The sequence below is a fragment of the Ambystoma mexicanum genome, chromosome 2q (assembly GCF_040938575.1).
Source record: "Ambystoma mexicanum isolate Mex_15411 chromosome 2q, UKY_AmexF1_1, whole genome shotgun sequence".
NCBI classification, from domain to species: domain Eukaryota; kingdom Metazoa; phylum Chordata; class Amphibia; order Caudata; family Ambystomatidae; genus Ambystoma; species Ambystoma mexicanum.
Window position 1 is genome coordinate 323,616,938 of NC_090924.1, and position 22,264 is coordinate 323,639,201.

General features: G+C 44.5%; 1 protein-coding gene across 1 annotated transcript in view; it reads left to right on the top strand.

Annotated features, from left to right (window-relative positions):
* The window catches only part of SYNGR3 (synaptogyrin 3), a 347,384-nt gene that overhangs the window by 148,973 nt on the left and 176,147 nt on the right, over positions 1-22,264 (top strand). The window contains exon 2 of the mRNA XM_069647318.1: positions 21,542-21,776. Within this exon, the coding sequence (XP_069503419.1) occupies positions 21,542-21,776 (235 nt within the window). The remainder of the gene's footprint in view (positions 1-21,541; positions 21,777-22,264) is intronic.

The following is a 22,264-nucleotide window of genomic DNA, read 5'->3' on the forward strand; positions in this document are numbered from 1 at the left end:
ATCACCGCTGTATAGGTAGCTGTGTGTCCGGTCTAGCTCACTGATTGAACCATCGGTGCATCGAGGCCCAACTCTTCCACACCGCTTTTTTTAATTATCTATTTGAGCCTAGACCTAGCTTTGGGAAGCAGCAGAGTGATTTACAATAATTGTTTACTCGGAATACAGGTAAGGGGGGGGGGCCCAAGTACAGCAGGTCCAATATTTAAATGTCTGGGGATATTTGAGTGTGAACCTAACTTCGAAAAGCAGTCGCGGGCTTGATGCAGGCTCTGACTTTCGTAGATACCATAAGATGATCCGAATCTTGACCTACTGTTTCTACCTTTTCTGTGGCTCCTTTTTGCAAGGGCCCATGGGAGGACCTAGTGTCTGATTTTTGTCCACCACTGAAAATGCTGCTGCTCGTTATTGCTATTGATTGAGAGAATGGGGGCCTAATCCATTCCTCAAAAAAGTACATCAATATCAAAACTGTGGCCCGCAAAACCAGATGTAGAACTTGCTGAGGAGGTGTTTGGATTGAAAAACATCCATGCAAGGCCATGGAGGCCGTGCTACCTCGTTCTCTGCTTCTCCTGAGAAAGGGACTATAGCTACGTTGGTGCTAGAAAAACCCTTTCAACACAACACCACCTTTTGACTCCATTATGCGATGTATGCAATACTGATGTCTAGGCTTTGTGCGAATATGAGATCCGCTTCAGCTGTCATGTGACCTGGCAGACATGGCTGCCAGTGATGTTCCCTTTGCAGTTACTGTCAGGAGGTAGGCCCGATGTCCTGCCCGCCACCTACCAGGGATTGGGAAGCTAATAGCTCAGTGGACCACTACCAGATATGCTACCAACCTGCGGCGCCATCTTTGTGCATGCTCGGCACAGGAGTGCATAGCAGCTTACGTGTGAATATACAATACTTTATTCGGCTTTGAAATCATAAAAGCATACAGTACATCAAAATTCCCACAAATGCAGTTTCCCAATGACACAATGAAATAATATAACACATTACTCATTTGAACAAAGACTCTCGACCGGGATGACAAAGTCATTATTCAGTAGTGACGGTAAAAACCAGTAGTAATTAATTTAGATCGTTTTAGCCATGCACGAAACATATATTTTGAAACAAAATATACCACATTAAGGTCTTCCGTATTTGTACATAAATCCGCAGCAGCAACAATTGTTCTAATACCTTTTAATTTAAACAGTGGGGTCAAATGACATCCCCCGAGAATTTTGTACACCGGGCAAAACATTAGAAAGTGCACAATCGTCTCCCGTGGAGCTTCAGACGCCTGACTGCGAACAAAGTCAGACTGCTTCATCTTGGCTGTGAAGGATGCCACCTTCAGAGTACTAGTTCGCAACTGTATAAAAAGTGCTTGTGCATATCCAGGGCTGATGCAGTCCAGGTATGGTTCAAAACCCTGAACTGGTTTAAGTTCTAAATGCATTCGGCCCATACTTAATTCCTGGCAGGCCTTTCTCATACGGCCAATATTAACTACATTCTGAGCCCTTTTTACCAGCATCTTAGAACCGTCTGGCATTTCCGTAGGGTTTGCCAGTAAGCCGGCCAAGTCCAGCTCATCAAGACCCTGCAATGCTGCCCTGAACCAGGGTAAGGACCCCGAGCCAAGCATATTCATCAGGCTACCTAGAGCTTCTCCCGCACTGCCTCCGGGCCACCCCTTGCACTGCGGTCTGTATCTGTACTCATTCAGTTCCCCCCCTTTATTTTTCTTCCTGCACTTATCTGACCTACCCTGTCTGCTGCCTTAAACTCAGCACTTGCCACTTGCTGGCTGCACTATCACTTTGGTTGCTTTTATTATATATTTATTATTATTTATTTATTCTGTTATCCTTTTGCTCCACACTTTCCACTTTTTCCCCCTTCCTTGCACGTTTCCCCTCCCCCTCTCCCATGCACTTGCACGTTCTCAATGTCACTGGGCCTAGTAAAATCGTTGTTTTAATCTATCCTGCTCCCCTCCCTTGCCTTGTCACGCTCTGAAACACTTGTGTACGAGCGCGATACAAATAAAATATCAATTCAATTCAATTCTCTATATTTAGTCTGTTCTGGGGCATTCCAGATCCTTATCCAATACATTAAAGGCTTTGCAACCATAACTTCAGATATGGGTAACAGATCACACTCCCAACGGAGACTGGCCAAAGGAGCATCTCACGGTTGCAACAACAGGGCTCTCCATTTTCTTCCCCCAATTACACCTAGGGTCGGCGTCTTGCTATCGCCCCAAAGTTCTGCACCATACAAGGTTGCAGCCAATCCCTGAGCCTTATATAAATGTAAAGCGGGGGAAATTGCACCGCTCCCATGATTTGAGTAAAAACGCAGAATACCCCAGCTGTATTTTTCCAGGGAAGCTGCAGCCTTCAATAAACGGGCTGACCATGATAAGTCATAAGACAATCTCACACCCAAATAATCGTAAAAACATACCTGTTCTAATAGAAACCCCTCTGTAAAAATCTTCAGTTTAACTTTCTTGCCTCCCCTATGGCCAAACACCATCAGCTGTGTTTTGTTAGTGTTAAGAGTCATGTGTGACTCCTTGCATTTCATATTGAAGGCTGCTAAATTATGCCTCAAACCCATTGGTAATGTGGAAAGAATGACTGCGTCATCTGTGTAAAATAATGCCGAAAATGTATCATTCCCCAGTTTAAGTGGATCGAGACATCTCACAAGGAAGTCTTCAATAATCTCATTAATATAAAGACAGACTAAGAGGGGAGCCAGCACACAACATTGGCGAAGCCCCCTCTCAACCTCAAATGGCCCTGTGGTCTCCACTCCTGATCCACACCTTACCGAGGCCCTGTTGTCCTGTAAAGAGATTCCCCGGCACTCCTTGTGTTCGCATTATTGCCCTCAGCGATTGACGTGCTATACAGTCAAAAGCTGTTCGCAAGTCAACAAAAACAGCATACGCTTTAACGTGCATTAAGGAGAAATGTTTGTTCAGGATCAACCCCAGCCTGAAACACTGGTCTATTGTGCTGATCCCACTTTGAAAACCCGCTTGGAGATGATTCATTTTCTCGCCAACACAAACCCAAGATTAAAATTGTGCCAACCGGACTTTAGCGTACACTTTGCCTGCAGCTTACATGTGTAGATTGTATTCCTCCCCACGCTCCCTCTCTATTTGTGAGCAGTAATCGCTCTTCCATTTTTAAAGGATCTGCCCTGTACCATGACCATTCACCTGGCGCTTTAGTCATTGTGTGCTGCTCCAGCGTGTGGAGCTCTGCGATTCCGTGTACACTGTGATTTTAAGCTGTTGCGCAGTGAGTGTGCTTATACTTTGTGTGAATGAAAATAATGAAAACACTAGAGCACGAAAGGTCAATATGTGCTCCAGGGGCGAAGGATTGGAGGAAATTGCTATCTACGCTGGACATTGCAGTGACAGGAAATCATTGGTTCATTATGAGTAGAGCAGAGGGCGTGACTTAACAATTATTTCCAATGTTTCGGAAAATTTCACAGTCTGCAGGCCCTTCACCCATATCAAAAATACATTAACTTAGCTTGGTAGGAGAGAGTGACGGAGAACCCTAGAACATCTAAAGTACGTCTTTATACCAGGGGCGAGTGGCAGCGAACACAAGCCAATACGTTAGGAGCGAGCGACAGAGCACACTTTGTGTGGTTCAAATGTTTTTAATAGCACCGTGCATGTGGGTCCTCTTGGCACTAAGCTGCTGCTGGATGACGTGCTAGAGCTCAGGCTGGCCATACCCAAGTGCTAAGTGTGGAAGGAGCCTTTTTGAAAGACAGAGTTCCTAAAAACGCTGCGAGAAGAGGCACGGGCCTGAAGGTTGGTAGATCCTACATTTAGTAGACATAAAGTCGGTTCCAATGTGGAAGTGGTGACATTGAATCGGGGGGTGGGGGGTCTTCAAGTGGATTCGCCTGGACACTGGCAAATGATGTAAGGATCTGACAATGGGTGTTATGCTGCCAGATTGTGGGTTCAGGTCTTGTCAAAAGCCTGGCTGCTGGACTTTGAACTCACTGGAACTTTCACTGTAAATAATGTGACAGTCAGATATCAATACAGTTGTATTAGTCGAGGCGTGATCACTTCTGTGACAGTTGAGACTTTATAAAAGAAGGAGAAATATTATAGGATGCATTGAGGCATTTTAAGTAAAACGGCAAGCGCTGATCACTGCTCCGATCTGGGGATTTAAGGGTTGCTATGAGTGAGACCGCTATGGTCTCAAGCCGCCACAATCTCTGGATACAGGCAATCACCAGTAGAGGCTATAATGCAATGAGATCAATAGGAGACAGGTTACCGAATATCAATAGCCCTGTTTTGGAGGCATGTAACTTTAACCTTATTGGTACTGGGTGTGGGGCTTGAATGGGGTAATCGAGACTAACCAGATAAGAGGAAGATGGCAAAGCTTGTAAGTCGTAACTGAGGATGCTACTGTCAGCGGTACTGAACGCAAGCTTGAACGCTTATTGAATCTAGCAATATTGAAGAGCCAACACTGCCGTCATTGCACATCATTCTCACATCGCCAATCAGTGACATTATCATTGACTCCGTTCCCCACAGAGATCTGAAGTTGGCCCGCGGAGCACCTTGTGTATACAGACTTATGGAGTGAGAGAATGGCTGGGCATTTTACAGCATCTTACCTATCGACTGATGGAAGGAAACAGCGATCGAGCCCATACAAATATCTTGGGTAAAGGCTTCTGAAGATAGGGTGACAGGGACCACTTTAACATCTTTGATGTGGACTCAGCGGTAGACATTGGCACGGCCATAATACCATTTTAGATAGGGAATTCTGGAGCAAGCGAGAGAGGGAGCCCACAGTATTATCTTAGATATGGACTAGTAATTGTACATATTAAGGTAGTACATGGGCGCATTCTGTTTTCTAAGGGGGAATGACTAGGTGTGACATGTGCACAATACTGAAGAGGGAGGGTGGGAAAGCCTGTGCTCATTTTGGCCGTGGTGGTGGTACGTTAGTCTGTAAACCCTCGGCATGTTGGTTTGACTGTCCGTGGCAGATGTGGTGGTGAAGATTATAATAATTGTACACAACACTATATTGGAGCCATTATGTTTCTGTTTTCTACAGCTTAAAGCTCCTGAAGAAGGGGATTGAATCCCCGAAACGCGTTGAGTATCAACTGAACGACAGTATCTAAGACTAATTGTAATGATTGTATGACATATGATACTAGCTATATTTGCAATACATGGACAAAACCCCATTTTTTGAAAAGTGACTTGTGTATTCTTTTTATTAGGTTTTCCTGGCAGGTGTGGAATCAAGGTGTGCAGGGCGCGGGAGGGCTCATAGATTGCGCTCTTTATCTTTTTGTTTAGAGCTACTATAGCGCACCTGTCGAGTGATGGAGAGACTGTGGTAAAAAGGGACTTAAGAAGAAGGGTTGCGATAGGGAGAGTTGGGCACATGGCTGCTGCCATTCTCTCCTTAAAGGGAATGCAGGAGGTTGTAAGTGTTGCACCCAAAATAGAAATCAGCTATAGACAGTGGGAGGGTTTGTGGCACATGGGCGCATATCTGCTTCTGAGTGGTGGAGGGACAGAGTTGCAAACATGAGTGGGTAAAGTGATGACGGATGGAGGGCCGGGGTATGGAAAGAGTGCGGGCACCTGGTGGCATCTCAGCTATGGACTAATCGAGGGAGCGTTTTTGGAGACCACACAGGCCTAGGAGATACGCAGAGGGAGACAGTGTGAGTCCATGGGAGCTTCTCAGGTGCAGAGTGATTAAGCGAGAACAGCCGGAGGGCGTTCCATGGCTTGTACGAACGTGAACGCAGTGAAGGGACAATTGCAAGAGCCTCAAGTCCCTTTGCCCCTGAGGCAAGAGAGGAAACGTGGAGCAGAGATTAAATAATTTACTGTGAAACCATGAAAGTCAAGTCCTGCTCTGGGTTCCCTTCTAGAGCAAGTGTGATCTTGTGCCAAGCGCATCAGCTGTGGGCACATCAGCTTCAGCTGTAAGCACTGTAAAATCTGCGTTTTTAACCAAAACCTAAGGTTTTACATAGAGCATCTGAGATGTTGCCTGCTTATGCCCCGTAATAATAATAGCGAATTGAACGGTTAATGGTTTGCTATTAGAAGTGACAAACATTCACGTTCGATACTAGAAAAACCGAACAATATCGATATGCATGTACGGCTCTACGTAGGCTTTCGTTGACACCTTGATGAAGTTAGGAGTGCATTACTAAAGCTATAGTTCAGGCAACGCCCAGAACAAAGAAGTGGGCCAGATGGCTCTTTTGGTTCATCCTGCTCATTGGTTATTTGTTTCTATGTTTGGGATGTGCATGGTTTCTTGCAGAACTTGAAACCACCCCCTCAAAGATTGCCAGTGCAGGTGGCCTTAAAAAAGGGAACTGGAAACTTATTTTCGTAATTGTTGGTATTCCCCAAGATACGATTTGTAGCAGCTTGTAATATAGGGCTGGTTCCAGAAAACCCCCCCCCCCCAAGTGTCTTGTGCAGGAGGGAGCAGGGGGAGGGAGTGCTCGATTTCTGAAATCTCCTTTCATTGGCCCCGGTTTCTTTGTCATAATTATTGCTCAGGTGTAGAAAACCTGAGTATAAATAGACATAGCTTTGCAAACACAGACACAATATTCGACATAGGGAGGTATTTCTGCGCCAAAGCAAATCATTGCGGGCTTGAACACATGTGTTGACAATAATTTGTTATGTATATAGGGCCTTACAGACAACATTTTATATTGAATTATTATTATCTAACCAAAGTTGGTACTCAGAAAGATACAAACATGGAGGTGGCCTTGCCAGGATTCATACCTGCAACTTGCAGATCACACGGATCGCAGTAGTGAGTGCTTCTGCATAATTATCTTACAATATGAACAGTAACAGCAATGCTATTGTCTTGTGGTGCGTGAATATTTCAAACATCTCAAACATCCCAAATTCCACGGTCCCAAAAAGTCGAAAAGATGTTAAAGCAAAGTTCCATTTCACATACAGCTGACAATTACTGATCCAAATTCCGAATTCTTATTAGTTATTTAAGTCAGTTGGTCGAAAATATATGGCCCATTTGTATCCTGCACGGGTCATAATATTGTATCTTTTGTAGTTAAACAGTCAGTGCATAATAAAGTGTTGTTCACCTAAAAATAGTTTGATCGGAGGTATCCACGTGCATTAAGCTGTGAAATAGCCTCACCAAAATCATAGAGATCCTCGGGCACGTGTAACAAGAAATCGTTCATGAAATATGTTGGACTCTCCCCACACAGTGTCCCGTGAAATAGAAGCAGGAACTTAAATTCTATGTGATTCGGTTCTTGATGACGTGTGTGTGTATATATGAGCTTCACATAGTAGCATGGCATAATTTGGACTTATTTTTTTCTGGTTGGCTTGGAGTTGTTCTATGACTTCGAAGGACATTTGATAACCAAAAAAGATTATAGATGGAAGGTTTTGAATGTTTGAGCCTCATTGTGCTTCATCAGTGAAGTGCTGCTTGATTGCCTATTGTGCAACCAGCACGGGGCACACGTTTGTGCATACCCTCTCTCACTCATTGCAAAAAACAGAAATCTGTATATGGGTTTCATTAGCACTCATCAGCAACATTCTAGCTTCCTGGTTCAGTTAGGCAGGACAGGTTCTGAGGGAACGAAACTCGTGGTTACTTTACTTTTCCCGTGTGTTGCAACAGAGCTTTCCCTCAGATCTTCCTGTCCATCATAATTCCCAGGTTCCTAACTGAGTATAACAGTGCTGGTTACTCTCCCAGGAAGATTGACGATGGGAAGGATGTTATTACTTGAAAGAATGTGAGGATGAGTCAAAAGCACAAAACCAATTGGTCTGCATCTACCATTGGACAGCCAACAGGCATTCATTATCAGCTTGCGATGAGACTTTGCCCTGAAGAGAGAAGACCTTTCCATCCTCCGTCCTGGCAATTCGTCAGCTCAGTATCCTCCATGATTCAGGACCTTCAATAGTAACCACCTCCACCAGTAGAGATGTGAAATGGGATGGTCCAGAGTGCAAAGATGTGAGGGATACATGGCAAGATTTTCTTCCAAAACATGCACAGTTCAATTTTTCTTTAGCCAATAGCATTTGGATCAGTATTGGAACTCCGGTAGTCAAGCTCGTGGTGTTGATGGTTTCAATAGCTCTGTTGTATAGGTGTTACAAAATCTTAATTTTGTCTCGAAAGCATCCTTCGAAAAACGTTTTTTTGTGCTCGGCTAGTATAGTACAGTTGATATGCAATCTATCTGTAAAGATTCGGGCATTGTACAAATAAACCTTTTAATACTCAAAGTTGAAGTCTGCAACCTCGTAAAAAGAACACAGATTCTCAAATTATTTTCTGGAACAGCCATAAATTAATTCTCTTAATATGCGACTGCTGCACATTCTATGGTTTGAACAAGCATAAAAAAGAGCAAAGGTTTCTTTAGCAAAATCTAGATTTCTAGAGGATGCACATGCCTGTTGCACAAATAAGTCTTGGGAGAATAGCTATGGGGCCACGTGCTCGCCTTGGAAGCAAAACGACACGCAGCAATAAAGGTTCGATCCCCGGGTCTGCGCTTAGAAACCTCTGGGTATTAAGCGCGTTATAAATAACCAATCATATCATATAAAAGAAAAAGTGTTTTCGTGGATAACTACCTTATCTTCCTTTCCTTGGCCTTCAGTATTCCTGCATTAGGACTGTTGACTGAACATATAGTGTCGTAGAAGAGTTTATTTTATTGTTTTTAGCACAGACTTAGCTCGAGAGCATTGGAGGGCTGTACAGCGTGTGGGTAGCCGGCATTTGAGAAGGCATCTTTTAACAGTAGCGTAGTACTTTGAGGTCCGTGTTTCGTATGTGCGTCCATTGAAATTAGTCCTTGCAGAGTTGGAAGTGTAATATAAATCAATGGTTCGCCGTTCCACTAGTGTGTTTGCTTTTTACAGAGCATACTTTTAGTTCAAAGGCTCAAGAAACGCGTTTGGATGCTTTTTCTTTCTCCCAAACCAGTTATAGAATCAGATTAGGCCAGACATTCAAGCACTGCCAGTTTCCCAAGTCGCAGCTAGGCAGACACACGCACAGCATCCGTGGCTCTGCAGGTCGTTAAGGTGTTCAGGCTGTAAACACATTTCTCTTATCAGTGGCACGGCCTTTATTATGCATGATGGAACATTTCCAACTCAAAGAGGTTGCAAAGGACCAATTACCTTGCTAATCTGTGCTAGTTAAAGTGAGCACCACAAAGCTCCCATTTAAAGATTTGTTCAAATCCGGGATGTCTACTATCTTTACATGTATAAAAATCAAGTTGCTTTACGTCACTAATCAAAATGTTTTCAACATCATGAATAGCAATGAGCTGAAGGTTTGTTGCAAAGCATCTCCATAGCTATCTGAGTTTATTGCACAACCTCTTTTATTACAAGTCTTAAACCACTGAAAGTACAGTGGAGTTAGCTAGATTTTTCAGGTTGCCATTATCTTGCATTGTGGGACTTATAGTTTACCATTCAGAATATAAACATTAAAGCCACGAATGATATTCTTTTGGCTTAACATGTTGCTATAAGGATTTACATGTTGTCATGTGGCTTTATTATACAATTTGTGTTTTTAGTAAGTAAACTCTATGAGACATAATTACTGTAGGCCTTGAAAACCAAACTATTTGTACCAAGTAAAGCTTGGAAGCTATGTGGTCAAATCTGCAGAGTGGATCAAAATCCCAGCTGTTCAGTCAAGGTTTGTGAGCCTGCTCCCCCCTACCGCCCTGCCATCTGTCAGATTTGGATGCAGTCAGGGTACCACTAGTTCCTTTATTCCACTTACGCTACTGGGCCAGGTGTTGTTGAGAGATTTGCGAAATGGAGAAATTTGGGGTCATTCCGAGCCGACACCGGGATCGAGTTCCAGAGGGTGGGTTCATGACAACAGAAGGACTGCTTGCGGATCCTCTCTTTGTGGATGAGTTGTGATTCAAGCCGTTTGGTCGATTTACTGCGCGCGGAGCATGTACCACCCGATTTGTGGAGCTTAGCCTCCAGGTATGCTGGTGTGCTAATTGTGACTGCTTTGTAGATGATACATGAAGTCTTGAACGGTGTCCTGGCTTGGAGAGGAAGCCAATATAGTTTGCCTAGTATGGGGGTAATTCGGTCAAATATCCGTGCTCCCGTAATAAGACATGCTGCAACGTGGTGGACTGCTTTTAGGGGCGCCAAGTGAGCAGCTGGAAACCTTGTCAGGAGAGCATTTACCCCATCGATGTGCGAGACCACAAGGGCCTGTACTATGTTCCAGAAGTCCTGCACTGGGATGAAGGGTTTGATTATTTCGAAAGGCTAGAGATTCTGAACAAGGCTATTTGGGCCTTCTTGGCTATGTGTTTCTGGAAGGATAGATTGCTGTCAATCGTGAAGCCTAAGGATTTTGCTGAGTCTGGGAATTGTGGATCAAATCCTTCTACGCGCATATCACTGAGCCATTGTTGGGCAAGTTGTTTTTTAGTGGGCGGACTGATGATGACAAATTCAGTCTTGGATGGGTTTAGTTTGAGGTTGGTATTTGGCATCTAGGACTGAATGATGGCTAGGTAATCATGGTGACGAATGATGTCCTGTGTGCTATTTACTCTCATGTACAACTGAGTATCGACTGCTTATTGGTGGATGGCTATATTGGGGTCTTTGAGGAGAGTGCCCAGAGGCTCCATGTAAAGGTTGAAAAAAATTGGTGATAGGATGGAGCCTTGGGGGACTCTGCAGGATCCCTTAAGTCGGTTGGAACGCAGCAATTTCATCTGCACAGCCTGGTGTCTGCCTGAGAGGTAGGAGGTAAACCAATTTTGGACCGTGCCAGAGAATGCCATCCTGTCAGCAAGGAGGGAGAGAAGGATGCGGTGGTCGACGGTGTCGAATGCAGCTGAGAGGTTAAAGAGGACAAGGAGGCATGAGTCACCCTTATTCATGATTTGGAGAGCATCATCCACCACCTGGATAGTGGCTGTCTCGATGCTACACTTTGGGCAGAGCCAGTGGTCGAAGTGGGTGGGAGCAGTTGAGAGCAGTGCTCCTCTACTTTTTAAAATAACATTTTACTGTTCTTATACTTTTATTTTAAAAAGATACCATTCTGGAAGGGTTTCATTTTAAAATAAAAGTGTAAGAAAAGTTTAAACGTGCACTTCAGTGCAGTTCAGCGCACTGAACGTTCCTTTAAACTGCAGGCGCATTTGTCTGGCGGTTTGTATTGCGCATCGGAGGGGCATGGCGATGAGGTTTGTGGGGAGTGGGTGCAGGCCAGCAGGGAACATAGTACCACTACTTTGTTTCGTACACTTCAACCACTGGGCGGAACCCTGGCTGATAGTCATTTAGGAGGTGGAGTTGTTTGATTCTGGTGAGTAGTTGTGTAGCAACTACTATTTCCAAGATTTTGCCAACAAATGGGAGATTCGTAATAGGCCTGAATCTAGTTTGTTTTTCTAAAGTTGGTCGTATGAAACCAGTTTTGAGGGTATCCAGGAATTATCCTTCGGCGAGGGAAGCATTGATGATGCTGAGGAAACTGGCACATGAACACTGAGTGCCTGCCGGGCCGGTCAATTGTTTAATGATGGAGGCTGGAATTATATTGTCAGAGGAAGAAGTAGGTTTGAGGGAGGGAGATCTCGGGGAAAGACAGGAGAGAATTCGGTCCAGAGGGGCAGTGTGCATGCCGGGTTGCAGGGATGCTAATACTGTGAGAGGTTGATTCGATTGTCTCTCAGATTTTGTCTATTTCTTCAGTAAAAATGTGTTGATTCTGTCAAATTTTACTGCTTCAAAGAAGGCTTTGCTCCATAGTTTTCACGCCACCATTTCTCTAGGTCTCTGATTGAGCATTTGTTGGAGGCTAGCTCGGGGGTGTACTATAGGGCGGATGGTTTGGTCTTAGTCTGGCTGGATTTTAGGGGGGCATGAGTTTCCATCAGTTTTATAGCAGAGTTGCTGAATAATTCCAGGAGGCCCAATGCATTGCCTGTGGTGGGGAAGTCTGCAGAGTTTGCTTCTAGCTCATTGACACAGAAGGTTTTGAATGAGCGGCGTTGAGTGATGGGGGCGTTTAGCCTGACCTTTCTGAGCTGTAGTCGAGTGGGTGACTAATGGGATGGGGGCATGGTCAGACCTGTCAAGTGTGATAGGGCCTGCACAGGTGATGCAGGGGTAAGATGTGAAGACTAAGTCTAGTTTGTTGCCTTTGTTGTGCGTGGGGAGAGCACAATTTGCTTAAGGTCCATGGAAGCGGTCAGTGCAAAAAGCGTGATTTCAGTGTAGTTGTTAGCCTGTGACTCTGGGATGTTAAAATCACAGAGAAAGACATTATTATCGCTCCTGTGGATGATTGCCACTCTACCTTCTGCCCTTCCTGGCTGGTCTGCATGTTGGAAGCGGTAGCCTTGGGGTAGGAGAATGTGAAAACGCGGGGGTGATGGGGAAAACCATGGTTCAGTGATGACCAGGGCATCAAGGTTGTTGAACGAGATGAGGTCAGTGATCTCTGCTGCATGAGTGACTGCTGAGTGAGCATTGGTCAACATAAAAGGGTGTGTGCATGTGGTCCGTGGGTGTTGGATGGGGGCGGGGGCAAGGGAAATATTGATGAGGTTCGCTAGGGTAGCTTGCCAGGACTGCACATGGCACTTGGCATTCAAACCTTAATGAGAATGGGGATTGGTTGTGGAGGCAGGAGACACATGCTGATGTCTTTTGGTGATTAGCAGTAGTAGCAATTAGTTTGTAGGTGAAATGCAGGATAGTGGGTCCGGATCATGGCCCCATCAGGCCTGAACAGGGACAAACATGTGAGATGCTTGTCTAAATAGGTGGTGGGCAGAGCAACTGAGTGGCAGGGTCTGGTCCCGTAACCAGCAGCCTACTCAATGCTGTCTGCCTTATGCTGGCCTACAGTTCTTAAATTGAGGCTTGGAAGGCACGAAAACTGGGGGTGGGCGGAGCAACTGAGTGGCAGGGCCTTGTCACGTGACCAGCAGCCTAGTCAATGCTGTCAGCCTACTCAATGAATTCTGCCTGCAGCTGGTCTACAGTCCTTGAGGCTTGAAAGGCGCGAAAACTGGAGGTGGGCTATTTTTACTCGAACGTGTGCAGAGAAAACCCTTTTAAAGACCACGAGACACACATTATATACAAAAACTCCTTTAAATCTTCAATACAGGATTCCTCCAGCAGTGATTACAGGTTATGATATATACCAATAATTTGTCATTGCTAGAGCCTGGTCGCAGTCTTTGAGATCAGTGGTGTGGTGGCAGCTGGGATTCATGCCCAGGGGTAAATGCCTGGCTGCATGCATGTAATGACGTTGCTGTGCAGGCACTTTTAAAGCTGATGGGCATGCTGGATTGGGCCTGAAATACCCCCCACCCCCAGAAACTTGCATTACTTTATCGTGTGTTGGCTACAACATTATGTTGAACATTTTGTTCACTTTTTTGCCACTAAATACAAACTTTGACAACCTCAAGGCTATTCAGAGACAACAAATAAATGTAATTAAAGGGAGTGCTGAAAAGATGCAGAATTATCTTAAGCCCATTAAATGTAATCTCTACTTCACAAAAGTATTATAATAGCAGGCATGATTAGCAGTGCATGATTATTTAAAGATGGGTGATAAACGTGGAGGCACTGGTTAACTTTAGGTAAGTAAATTGGTGGAGGAGGAGCACAAGCATAACGCTGAGGTGGCACTCAAGAAAATCGAGAAGTGTATGCAATTTTGGGTTAAGTTGCCCCTGGCAATGATGGGACGGGGTGCGATGCTAAAAATGGTGGTCCTGCCCAGGCTTCTGTATTACTTTAGCAATATCCCATACAAGATATCTAAGAAGTTTCTGCTAAACTTGACAGTATGTGTAGGGATTTCTTGTGGCATGGTACCCTGAACAGAGTGGCGCTGTGGAAGCTGCAAAACTTTTATGAACGAGGGGGTATAAAACTGCCCAATTTTGAGGTGTATTACGTGGCAAGTCAGCTGCAATATGTGGCTAAATGGCTTTCAGACGAGGTGACCACTGAATTTAGATTATTTGGACATGATTGTGCCCCATTTCATTTAAGAGAGATGATCTGGCTGCCCAGGTCCGAAATGAGAGGGCGCCCGAGGATGATGATGCTCGGGTGGCAGATGTGGCGTCGGGCGTGCCGAATGATGGAGAACCCATTTCCATGCTCCCCGCAGGTACCGCTAGTCGCATTGGCTGGGGATGATAGGCAGTTAAGGGCGATAATCAGGACCCACTGGGAATCGGCCGGGCTGATAACGTTAGGAGATGTCTGGCAAGAAGGAACTATTCTGGACTTTGAGGCCCTTGGGGATGAAACAGTATTGCATGCGGGTCAGTACATCACATACCATAGAATTGTGCAGAAGATTCGAGAAACGTGGCCTGAAACTGTGTTGGAAGAAGAACCAGATGCCATAATAGAGGCAATATATGATATATCGGATGGGGGGCATGAGATTTCTAGACTGTATGAGATGGTGATGTCTAAGGCTGGGAGGGACTTGACGCAATTGAGGCTAGATTGGGAGGAGGAAGTGGGAACCCCGATAGAGGATGGGATGTGGGAACGGGCACTGGGGTATCATAAAAAGATGTCAAGAAATGCCAGACTGAAGCAGATACAACTGTATATAACACACAGAGCGTATATGACGCCTAAGAAGATATCCAAGTTTGATAACGTTGGACGACAAGCGTGTCCCAAATGTGACGAGGAGAAAGCTTATATGACACATATGTTTTGGTCGTGCCCAGTAATTGAGCGTTTCTGGGGAGAAGTGGCACAGAAGCTAGCCAAGAAGGGGGTCACGTTACTCATAGACACAGCTTGGGCCTGCTTGCTGGAAGGGTTCCCCAGATCATCGAAACTTAGTCCACTTCAACTCACTGAAAGTCTTACGCGAGTGGCAAAGGATCTGGTTAATGTTACCGGCAAGGCTTGTGCAATGCTTTAGAATGTCGTACTTCACTCACCGGTTTCCTAAGCATTTGCTCTGCGGGTCGCACTGCTTCCCCGACTTTAACTACAACTTCTACTGCTTCTGGCTCGCTGGGTACCCACACCCTTCTCCTGAACAAGTGTCTCCAGTCCAGCCACATGTTTTGGGAGTTTCCTCTGCTTCCAAGACCCTAATCTTGACAAGTGCTTCTTGCCTCAGTGTTCGACACGCCAGCAACTTGGCAACCACAGCAATCAGGCTGACATGGGGAAAACCGCTTCTCCAGTATGTCTTCTGCTGTGCAGCCTCTACACTTCAGAGTTTGGGAGGACAGGACTCTCTCACAACACCCAAGTGAAATTTGCTGTCTCCTAGGTCCGGCGTCCCTCTTGTTCTCTCACTTCTGCTTGGTTTGCCAGCCTTGTGTCTTCCTTCTGCTTCCACTGCCACAGCCGTCACTCTAGCCAACATTCCAGCTCCTTCCACTCCTTCCTCTTTCCTCCTTTCTCTCCCTGAGTGGGCCTTTTTTACGCCTCCCAGGTTCAGTGATCATTTTCAGGTGTGGGCTATTAGCCTCAATTGCCTGACTACTGCAATGGTTACTAGACTTAATTGCCTGACTCCTTTTTGGCCCTATTCCTTGTCTTGGTTCTTCTAAGATTCTGGGACTTGTAGTTTCTTTTAACAAAGTTAGGTTTTTCAACTTCTGCTATTTGACAAACGGTCAACAAGAGTGTGGTACTGCAGGGAAAGTTAAAGAAGGGGTTACCCCAGTCTTTCTAGTCTGCCCCCGCCACATGTGATCCTGCTTCAGTACACCATCCCCAGGGTCGAGATCAGGAAGCGTCTCCCTTTCCCTGGCCACATGAGAAGGGTCCTAGACCAGGTGTTTGGGGAAAATCATCTCTGCTTCTTCACACTCTACTTAAAGGAAACCTGCCCTGCTGTTTCTGCTAATTCTACTCATAATTTGTGCTTAGCGGAAACTTCTCTAAAGTGTGTGGGATGTGTCTGCCCTCTTGCACTTGTCCAGGCTTCTTCCACATGCTGACCAGGTGCAAAAGGGCAAACACATCCCACACGCTTTAGAGAAGTTTCCATACTACAATGTGTAATATATTAAGTATACATTGCAGCCATTATGTTAGAAGCAAAGTCTGAGGGGCTCATGTTCATCAGAGCCCTAACATTTATGAAAGGAATAAAAGCCTTGCGTAAAGCTTTAATTCCTTCCATTAATGTAATGTCATGGCTAATTTTTAAAGATTTGAATGGCAGAGAGGAGGAGAGAACGCATCTGCGTTTCCGCTGCCTGCCTTCCTCTCTGCCACACAAATGTTCCAGCATTTGCGCCGGCATGGATCTTCATGCCGGCGCACATGCTGGAGATCCCTTTGTGGTCTGGCAGCCTTATGCACCAACATAAAGCAGGCAGAAGACATAGGGATCCATTACACAGGCTTCTCACATGGCAGGCAACGAATTTGTTACTAGACAATGAAAGCAAGCAATAATAAAACTCTCCTTCTAAAGCTTAATTTACAGCTATGGTATCTGCTACTTTGATACACAGAAAGGAAAGTCTAATTTATTATAGATATTCAAACTTTGCATAACAACAAACTGGAAGTTTGTGTGAAAGGATCTCAGATGTACTGTATAACCAAAGTGTGTGCTCCTTTGCAGATAATTAAATCTCACTGGGCATTGCCTGCAAACAGGGTGTGCCTAAAAGGGACCTGTGCCCAAGGTGGTATCCCTTGCTACCCCTGATACATTTTATAAAATAAACCTTTTGTTTCCTTTTTTAAAAACATTAGCTCTTGGGCTGTGGCCAGTGCCATGTGGCTCTTTGTTTCGGGAGTAGCTGGCTTTCTTATTCAGGCCTCTTAAAAAAAAACAGGGGGTTCCACAAGTGTAGGTGTAGCACTTCCAGCCCTGACCCTAAATAAGAAAGAATATGATTAACAAATAATATGTCTTTCTGGAATTCTATACAATAATTGCCTGAGTCATTAAAGGTTTATTTCAAGCACACTTCAGGTGGTGAGTCACTGATTTAGTCTGTTCTTAAACAAACACCTCAACTCAGCCTTTCATCCTTCTGAGGTCGATAAGAGTACCAACACAGGTTGGGTGATATTGTATGTATATTTGTTCTATATAAAGTGCTTAAGTGTAAGTGCTATATAATAACGCATCATTATCATTTGGCCTTGGAGGTCTGCTTGCATTCACAGGTAATTTGGTAATATGGGCCTATACACACAGATATTAACGATACATATGGAGATCCATTCTTGTATGAAATGTATATCACATTATAGTGATATAACCACCATATTTTTGTAGTGTACTTAGGAACAATGCTATTTGATGCCACTTCCTGTTTTGTCAAAGGGTGAAAGGTCGTGTTCCATCACTTCCCGTAATGCCACATCCGGTGGGGTCAAATTACATCATTCCTATGAGGTCATCAGAGGTCAAGGGTCGTGTGATGGCAAAGTGGGTAAGCAAAATGTGGGAAAAGAAAAGAGGAAGCGTAGTGAGAAATTCATGGGAAAAAGCACAAGGTGAAAAGGGAAAGAGAAGATGTTGACAGAGCCAAGCAGTTGCATAGAAGGAGAGGTGTGCAAATGAGATTGGAAGCAAGGAGCATTTGAATGTATTGAACATTTGTAAGGTGCCTATACAGCAGAAAGTGTTTCCAGGGGCCACAAGACTAAGGGGAAAGGGGGACCAGAGGAGGATAAACAGTATACAGTCCTACTAGGCCTTGTGACTGTCGGATCCTCCAACTGTAGCAAGAGGAAATGCAGGAGCGGAGCATGTCAGGGCGAAGGGAAGTTAAGGGGATGGGGGATTCAGGAGAGAGGGGTGCCCCAGGGACTGGGTAAGTGCTAACAAGAGCACAGAGGGCAAGTGCACGGTGGGACGGGATAAGGGTCCACTAGTGCGAGGAGGGGGGTGGGCAAGACTCAGTAGTCTAGTCAGGGAAGGGTGCCCACTAACAAGTGCTGGAAGGGGGTGCTTAGGCAGACTAGTTGAGGGAGGGCCTGGCCCCTGTACGACTCAGTAGGGACCAGGCAGCCAGTCATAGCAGCAAGGGAGCGAGGGAAGGAGGAGGAGAAAAAGAAGGTTTTGAGAAGCTTCCGGAACTTAAGGAGAGCAGGCCCAAGTCTGAGAGGGGCGGGGAGGTCATTCCATAGTGAGGCACCTGCCAAAGAAAGCGATCTACGCCCCTCCCCCCACTCTCTGCTTAGAGAAACATCTGACCTTCAGAGAGTTGGAGCTAGAGGACCAAATGACTCTAGCTAGGAGGTATTTAGGGAGAGAGAGTTGGGAGTAGTATGGTCATAGGCCCCAGAAAGCCTAGTGGGTGATGCAAAGGGTCTTGAATTTGATTTTAGGGCAGGAGAGAAGCAGTCCCTGGGCTTGAGGCCAAGGAAAAGAGGGAAAGAAAAGAATTAATTAAAGAAAGTGGGGGGGGGAAGACAGTCAGTATTGGGAGAGAATTGAGGAAGGGAAGGAGGTTACCGGGCTAGGGAGTTAAGACGGCACAGTGAAAATAGGAGTGGACATTTTTACAAGTTAGAAAAAAGCACTTTCCGACATACATTTTCAAATGAGCACATCCCCATCCACTGCCCCCATCTTTCTCTATTTCACCAACCAAGCTCAAGGTAGAAATGCAATATCATTCATGTGTTCTTTGACTCAGGTCTCAGAAATCCTCCACATTATCCGAGCCACAGAAAACCTATTTGGAGCATACGTACTGAGGATTCATATGGGGTTACTGTGACCAGTTCTTGAGGCCATCCTGTGGGTAATGGGTCCATTTCTGCAGGCCATGTAGGGGTTGCTTTGTCAGGTACTGTACGTAGTCCTGACGTTAAAAGTCTGCAGTATTTATTCCAATTCTAGAGGACACATGTGGGGTATCATGTCCACTAACAAGAGTCAATATATCCGGTACTGTTTCCCATTCCTGTAGGACGCAAATAGGTTGTGCCTCTTCGAGATTACCTTATTTAGGTTGTGTGTATGGCCATGCAGGGGTAATATGTAACATTGTTTCATGCTCTATGTCAACAGCTGCATTATTGTGCCCACTTTTCAAGGTGACGATAACAGTGCTATATCCAGTCATGTGGGTCTCCAATATCTGTTGCTAATCTATTTGTTTTGCCTATTTTTGTGTTCCGCCAGAGGCACTACTACTGATCAGTTTCTCAGTGCTCAGCCCAGCTCCAAACAGGAATCTTAAAGGCAAACCATCAATCCCTAGAAGAAAACTGTTTTCAGTTTTTTTCGAAGTAGGGTAAGGCTGTCAGTTTTGCAGAGATCTGGTGGAAGGCGATGCCATAATTTGGTGGTCAACACAGCACTAGATCTGCCAAATGCTCTCGTACGTCTGGACGGCTGTGGCTGTATAAACATTCAGGAACGACAAACAGAATGTTGTGGTCTAAAAGACGTTAGCCACATGAATCGCTGCTTAATATAATGGGGAGCAGAGCCATGAAGGGATTTAGGGGCTAGTGTAAGTTTGAATGAAATTCTACTCTTGACAGGCAGCTGTGATCTACAAAATATTGGGGAAATGAGAGCTGATCTGGGGGTTTTAGTGACAATTTTGGCCATAGAGCTTTGCAAAACCTGCAGCTTTTTTCATGGAGGTTCATGGAGGACACGGAAAGCCCTGCCTACAATGAATTACAATAATCCAATCTGGATCCCACCAAGGCCCTTACTAAAATAGAGCAATGTCGTTCTGAAAGGAGGGCCCGATTTGTCAGAGTAGCATAAGTGAATAGTTAGAATTGTTCAATATAAGGTTAATTTGATGGACCATAGATAGGGTAGAGTCTATCGTGGTGCCCAAAGATGTGCTTTTAGTTTGAAATTGGATGGTATGTTCATCCAATTGGAAAGTAGGGTAGGTGAGTAGAGACTTGGAGAGTGTTGAATATGAGCACTGTTGTAGCCAAATCGAGATCTAAACAGATAACCAGCTATCTATTTCTGGAGGCTGCATGGACTGTTTTGTGGCCATTTCTAGATGCCACACTTAGCCACTGTGTGAAGTTCTGGAAGCCATATCTGCAGTATTGTGTCCAGTCTTGAATGTGTAATGTGCAGTTGAATGTTTAGTTATGGATACCCCACCTGTAGTAGCAGTGTATCGAGTTCTGGGCCCCCTATTTTGAGGATATTGCACCATACGGTATACACAGCTTGGCATAAAATGTATGTTTTTCAACTTGCACAGTATGCATTTCAAAATACAATATACACATCTCAATATACAATGAATGTCTCTAGGTATGTACAGTGGGTATATTTCTATATATATTGCAGTATACGATACAGTGTAAATATATTGAAGTATCAAATGTATGTATCCCAGTGTACAGCATATATATATTTCAGTATCTACTGCATGCATCTGAATATGCACTATATTCATTTCGGTATACAATGTATGTATCTCAGTGTACTTTTTATTTATTAATTTATTTTGTTTGGTCAATTCTGCATTTCACAACCCAGGGGGTGTAACTTGCCCCACTCTGTACAAACCACATAGAACACAGAAAGTTTCAAGTCAGCACACACGTAACGGGTACTTCTGACCTGCGTCCATTAGCACCAAAGGTTTCCGCATCAGCCTTCCTGCTATCCCACGAACACACCCTATTCAACTTTCTTATAAAGCCATGCAAAGCGAGGCCAACATTATCGAAAGAAGTGTGCTGTATAAGACAACTTTACATTACATTACATATATTTCAATACATAATGTATTCATTTCAATATACTGTATCAACATCTTGGTATAACATGTCTGTATCGCAGTGCAGCGTATATATTTCAATATATAATGTATCATTTTCAATATACATCCCAGTGGGAAATATATGTACCTCAGTGTATAGATTTCAGTATATAATATATGCATCTAGAAATGTGATATGTATATGTGTATATATATATATATGTATGTATATATAATATATATATATATATATATATATATATATATATTATATATACACATGCAATCAGAATATATAATGTATACATTTAACTATGCAGCTCATATATTTATGAATCTTAAATGATGCTCCTATCGGCGCCCCATAACCCCTGCTCCACTGATGTACCCTTTGGAATGGCTGAAATGGCAAGAACCAGTATGATATGGCAAACCACCCATAAGCACCAACACTCAAAGCAAACCACTGAAAAGATCTCATATAAAGGTGCAGTGCACATGGATAAATGATCCATTACATAAGATTTAATTCTGAATCAATACAAGTAGTACACAGCACTATCTCAGGGCCAGTGGTTGAGATCCAGCAAAAGTTAAAGAATAGCAACAAAAGCAGAGGCACTAAAACGAACTTCTACTTACCTCTTTTTTTTTATCCCGTTTGCAGATATTTGCCATTGTGGTGTTTGGTTCCATAGTGAATGAAGGCTATGTGAACCATGGAGACCCTGAACTGCACTGCATCTTCAACAAAAACGAGAGTGCCTGCAACTATGGAATCACTATCGGCCTCATGGGTTTCTTCGCCTGTGTCTTCTTCTTCGTCTTGGACATTTACTTCCCACAGATCAGCAGCGTCAAAGACCGGAAGCGCGTTGTTCTCCTGGACATGGCTTTCTCAGGTAAGGTCGCCCGTCCGGTACAGTGTTGCTATTTTGTTTCGCAAGTGAGCTATTAGCAAGGTATGCATTGCCATCTTAACCGCTTCTACGCAGAGGCAGTTACTCTGACAGGGTGGGCGATGTTAGTCCCAGATCAGGCAAGCCTGCCATGTGATTGGTGGTGTCCATTTCTAGTTTTTCTTTGTCAGCCTGCTGGCAACTCCGTAGACTTTTCTACAGGCCACTACGCTCAGCTGGAGTATGAGTGTAGCTGACATCGGTTTAATAGGCTTCCACCTTTGTGGTGGAAAAGTGGAAAATGTTACTATATTTCAGGTTTCCTCTGCCTCCAAACGGTGGTCAAGGAAGAGTGAACCCGGAGAGTAAGGGAGAGGCTGACATGCTGAAGGAGAATGTATTGATTCACTTAAGGGGAACGCGTCATGGAGCCCTGCAGTTAAGGGTATGTTTAAAGTGTATCAAAGAGTGTACATGAGATGTTGAGGAAT